The following is a 5,393-nucleotide window of genomic DNA, read 5'->3' as shown; positions in this document are numbered from 1 at the left end:
AGGGCATCCAATGTCTTTATAATCAACTTTAGCCTTGTTCGCTGTGAAAAAAAACTCTGGACTAATTTTACTATTTTCCTTTATTTTGACGATCTGAAAATGAATTGACTGATCACCATTTAGGGGTCTTGGTTGCATTCCTGAAACACCTACAAAATTGACCTTGCAACCATAAAAAATGTTCAGCATAATTTTATTTGATTTTTATCAGGTATTAAGTTACCTTCGTCAGCAATTGAAAACTGTGTATGTTACTACAGAAGGAGTTGGCTATGAATTACGCATCCTTTGTAATGCCTGTGATGCTACGCTGCCACCGCTGCATAAACTTGAGGATTGTTTGAAAAAAGATAGTGTGCCATGTGGAAAAAGAAAGTCAGTTGCAACGACTCGTATCAGACGACTTTTTTCAACAGGTTTGTATAAGAATATAATTTGTTTATGAAAATGGTTTATATTTTATATTGGACACAGAACGGTCGCTAAGATAATGATTGATGTTCTGTTGAATAAAGGAAACATTTAAAATTTAAAATAAATAAATAAATAATATTTCATCTATAAAGTAAGTCAGAATTCTCTACAAAGCTACAGGTTTCATTAATTAAAATGAATGTGATTACAACTCTAACTGGATGCGGTGGATGTAACAAACAAATATTCAAATTATAATTTGGGGAACACTCTAACATAACCATATTGGATCAAAAGACTTTTTTATTTGTACTTTCCACACCCGCCAAAAACCTTTTGACTCCACCTCTGATGTATTCAATTCTATATTTTATTGAGGTGAAAAAGACAACTCATTATATATGGAAGTGAATATGACAATTATTAATTTTAAAAGTCGAAAATGTTATGATTTTGCTCTACAGGTTTTGATGATAGCTCTACACAAGGAACCTTGAATTTTCTGGCACTTCAGACATTGATTGTTGGTCGTGGAACCAAAGAACTACGGAGGTACTTTCTAGACAAAACTAACCTTACCAAACCGGAAGTTAAACCATTTTTGACAAGGGAGAGGCGTGCATTACTAAAGGATGTTGATTTTGGAGATGATTCAACAACAGTGTTTTCATCAACCAGCAATATTGATGCATTCCATATGGACATCATGATAAAGTTAATTCGCTGCTGTTGTCAAAACATTAATAGAGAAGACTTCTGGGAGAACCCTCCGGTTGATGACAATTCTGAGCTGGCAAATCTTGTCCGCATCTATCAATATAAAAGAACTGTTCTAGACTGCAGTTATAGCAACAGTGTCACAAAGGAGGTGTTTGATAAGCAATGGAAGGAACTCACAGCAATTTTTACAGGTGTTGGAGTTCCTGTTGAAGACATTGAGAATTACCGCGACCCATGGCATTACAAGGATGGAGCCTTGGAAGGTAAGTAACTAGTCTTATTGATAATAGCTGCTGCTGCTGTTAATGCTGATTTTGCTGTTGATGCTGAGTCTACTGCTACTCAAGCTGATTCTGCTGCTGATATTTCTGATGAAGATGCTGTTGCTGATACTGAGTCTACTTCAACCGATTCTGATTCTATTGCTGATGCTGATTCTGCTGCTGTTGATGGATCTACTGCTACTGATTTTGTTGATGTTGCTGATGCTCATTAATAATGAATAATAATAGTTAGGTTTGTAAAGCCTATCATGCAAACAAGCCTCTATGTGATTGGTGATTGAGCCAGTTGAGGTGCCAGAATTTCCCAGATCGGGGGTCCAAAGTCCCTGACGAGAACAAAGTTGGTGTTGCTAAAAACCTTTCAAAAACGGTCCAAGGGACGAAGCCTCAAAAAATATGACTATTATTTAGAGTTTTAAAGGCTTATTTAATCAATTTTAGAGTCTATTAATATGTATAAAAAATTTTTTTTTCCCCCGATAATTTGTGGTTTTTCTCCCCGACACTACAAAAGACCGGACGCAGTTTATAACGTTGTACGCATGACACTATTATGATCTAGTACTACACTTAAATTTGCTAAAAACTCAACTAATGTCGCTGCTACTGATAACAGTGATTCTGAGTGTGATGCTGATTCTGTTGCTGATGATGCTGATGTTTTTGCTGCTAATACTGATTCTGCTAGTATTGATTTTGTTGCTGATGTTGCTGATGTAATGATATGCAATAACATCTAAATGAAAGTTGTGTATTAAAGGCATAATTGTAAATGTGACAAATTGAAATTTAATATACTTACTCTTCCAAATTATTTTAATTTTCCATTTCATTATTGACCAGAAATAGGTATTGGGCACACTGTATCAGTAAAGCGCAGAAGTCAAAAATGTTTTCACCATCTGCTGTGATTGATACGTTTGATATCTCCATCATGTATTTAATCATTCGTAACTGCTGCGTTACCATTCCAGAGTCATTTTGGATAAACCCAGATAGACTGCCTAACTTGGTGCACATCCACGACTACAGGAACACAAAGCTGGCACATTCCCCCGACAGTAGAATGTCAAATAAAGAATTTGAAATTGAATGGAAGAAAGTGAGATCAATGTTGCATGCTGCAGGTGCTTCTTTAACTGACATTGACAAAATTCATCAACTAAATGCATAATTCTACCTATGTATTTAAATGTTGCTTGAAAATATGAATTCTTGTATGTTCATTAAATTTCTGATAACTCGCATGAAATGTGAACATTTTAGCACTGGACAAAATTTCCGATTTTGAACTTGATGGGTTTAAGAGCATTACATTTTGGTGACTAGGGATTTAATATATCAAATATACATAATATTGTTTAAATTACTTTAAACTGTAAATGTATTTTTTAACTTTTTTGTTTTAATATGAACTGTTGTATCAGCAGCACTTAATGCTGATGCTCTTTAATTTTAATAATATTGGTACTCTTATATAGTCCATATTGTTAAGCATTCTATGGGCTTCCCATTATCGTTTAATACCCCGGCCATTGGATGAAACGCCTATGGAACAAGCTTCCTAGGTGAGTATTCCATTGTTGCAGCAGCTACCTCAGTGCATTTGGCATTTAACTCTATCAGGTGCCCACTTATACTCCTGGGTGGAGAGAAGCAATGGAGATACAAGTGGAATACACAGCGAGCGGGGTTGAAACCCCAACCATGAGGCTGGGAAACTAAATTGTTCCCGCTGCACCACACCACTTACGTTTAGTGTATAATAAGTCTTTGTACAATATTAATAAAAATGTAGGTTTTGAACAATCAAGCTTAATACAGTATTTTCCACAGGATAAATAAAAAACAAATGAATTTGTAGACATTTTTCAAATCATGGTTGTTTTCCAGTGCTATATATTCACATTATAGATACAGATTAAGTAGGTTTCAAGAAGAAACTAGACATTCACCAAGGAATTTAGACCCTTAAATCAGGGATGGGCATAAAAATCGGTCGGAGGGCCAAAGTGAATTTTTGATTTAACACTGAGGGCTGCACACAAACTTTGATGTTTCCAGTGAGCTTCCAAAACCTCCCAGCACTGCTTTTACACAACTTTATTCTCAGACTTAATGTTACTTTTTACATATGCTCGGTGTCGGGCCGTAAAAAAAGGGTGTTTTCTAGCCAATTTTGCTTGGCGGGCTGCAAACATAGGGTTCTTAATTCATTGTTGCAGGCCGCACTTTTCCCATCTGTGCTTTACAGTAAATGATGTTTACCGTCACAAACCACAGAATTTAATAAGTAATTGATATGATAGAGGGGATACATTTTCATGGCACACACTGTAACAAGAAATTTGATGGAACAAGATATTGATGCATATGAGGCATGTTGTGGCGAAATGGTAAAGTTGTCGCACAGTCTAGTATTGAGTAAATGAGCTATAAAATATGGGAGCTCAAAACATTTATAAAAAATCCAAATTTGTTTTTCAATGTAGGTGAACAGTTTAATGTCTTATTAATCATGTCCCAAAGTATTAGTTGTGGAAGTGGTTAACAAATTGTTTATTTAACGTTATTGTTCATAGTTCATTCTATTAAACAATGTATGCACAAATAACTTTGAAAGGCAATTACTCAAAATCCTGTTTATCTTGACTCTAAGAGTACTGTACTTTCACTTTCCAATAACTTAGGCTTGAAATGTCCAATTTGAATGAATGACTCCTCATTTAAAAGATCACATACTCAGGTATTTGAAAATACCAATAACTTGAATTTAAATTGTTGCTACTACTTAGCCATTTTGCCACAACATGCCTCATATAAGAACATTTGTATGTAAGCAGTATGGTGTACTGATAATCCTTTTGAAATTTTGTGTGCGCTCCATTGCCATTTGTACATTTTAGCACAATCTTTTGTAAAAACCACCATTTGGTTGAAGAAGTGTATCATGCAGAAATATGTATTGTATTGTACCCTTTATGGATTATGTACACATGTAATGACATATATGTAATTATAACTGAATTTTAACTTTAAAAGTCTTTTATTATATGTTAAGAACTTACTTAAATATACAGATAAAGCATTTCAAATATATTTTAAATTTAATTTTTTAATTTGTTAGCATGCCAGACAGTGCATCTTTAATGTACAGTATACATTTCTTTTCTATCTACAAAGTTTACTTTATAGCTGCAAGTGAAGTTGTACATATATTTACAATGTGAAGTTATTTGAATGGATGTTACATTTTTAGGTGTCATTTTTTGTGTGTTCTTTAAATAGAAACTATTCCGATCAACTGGAGCAAGAAACAAACCATGCAAAAAACTCTTTTCATAGAGGGTTAAACTTCCAGCTTATCGTAGAAGGCTGGCTAATATTTAGCGCCCTCTTAAATATTTGAAATAATGAAATATTGTAAATGTGATATACGAAGCTTAAGCTGAGCACTCACTGTGTCATACGTTGGTTGTACAACAAATCCAACTCCTCTCCTTATAGCTCTAGACGACACGACACCTGATTGCCAGTGTGATTGAGAATGGATCATAATAAAAAGCAAATTGTTGCACGTACATCATGGCGCTGCATTCTCTATAGAATTGCGTCGCCGACAACCGTGAGGCACGGTGAGTGTCCAGCTTTTGGCTATGTTCAGACACTATGATAACGTTAATCGAGTGATGTGAATTTGTGCACGGTGAGGCGAACAACAGTATTATCGCACAATCACTGGCGTACGGTAATCCACCAACAGACCCAGATTAGCGTACGCCACTAAGTTACGGAAGTCACGCATCAGTGATTTTGAACTCGGCCAGGATTTGACCCACAATAAATTTCGAACTGATCTTCCACTATATTGGGAAGCTGCTCTATATTCTGCAATTTATTATCTTTGGTAGGATGTGCTGTTTTAAATATTTCTAATGTACACTGGGTTAAAACAATTTTTAATATTTTTATTAT

General features: G+C 35.0%; 1 protein-coding gene across 1 annotated transcript in view; it reads left to right on the top strand.

Moving 5' to 3' along the window:
• LOC117115378 overlaps nucleotides 1–2,329 on the top strand; it is a 2,790-nt gene extending 461 nt beyond the window's left edge. The window contains exons 2-4 of the mRNA XM_033259145.1: nucleotides 212–416; nucleotides 879–1,397; nucleotides 2,262–2,329. Coding sequence (XP_033115036.1) covers nucleotides 212–416; nucleotides 879–1,397; nucleotides 2,262–2,329 — 792 coding nt within the window. The remainder of the gene's footprint in view (nucleotides 1–211; nucleotides 417–878; nucleotides 1,398–2,261) is intronic.
• Nucleotides 2,330–5,393: the final 3,064 nt, after the last annotated feature.

Source organism: Anneissia japonica, unplaced genomic scaffold, assembly GCF_011630105.1.
Source record: "Anneissia japonica isolate Jap-2015-1 unplaced genomic scaffold, ASM1163010v1 scaffold287733_len118669_cov163, whole genome shotgun sequence".
Classification (NCBI taxonomy): domain Eukaryota; kingdom Metazoa; phylum Echinodermata; class Crinoidea; order Comatulida; family Comatulidae; genus Anneissia; species Anneissia japonica.
Note: the sequence above shows the minus strand (reverse complement) of the source record. Positions and strands in the feature narration are given on the sequence as shown.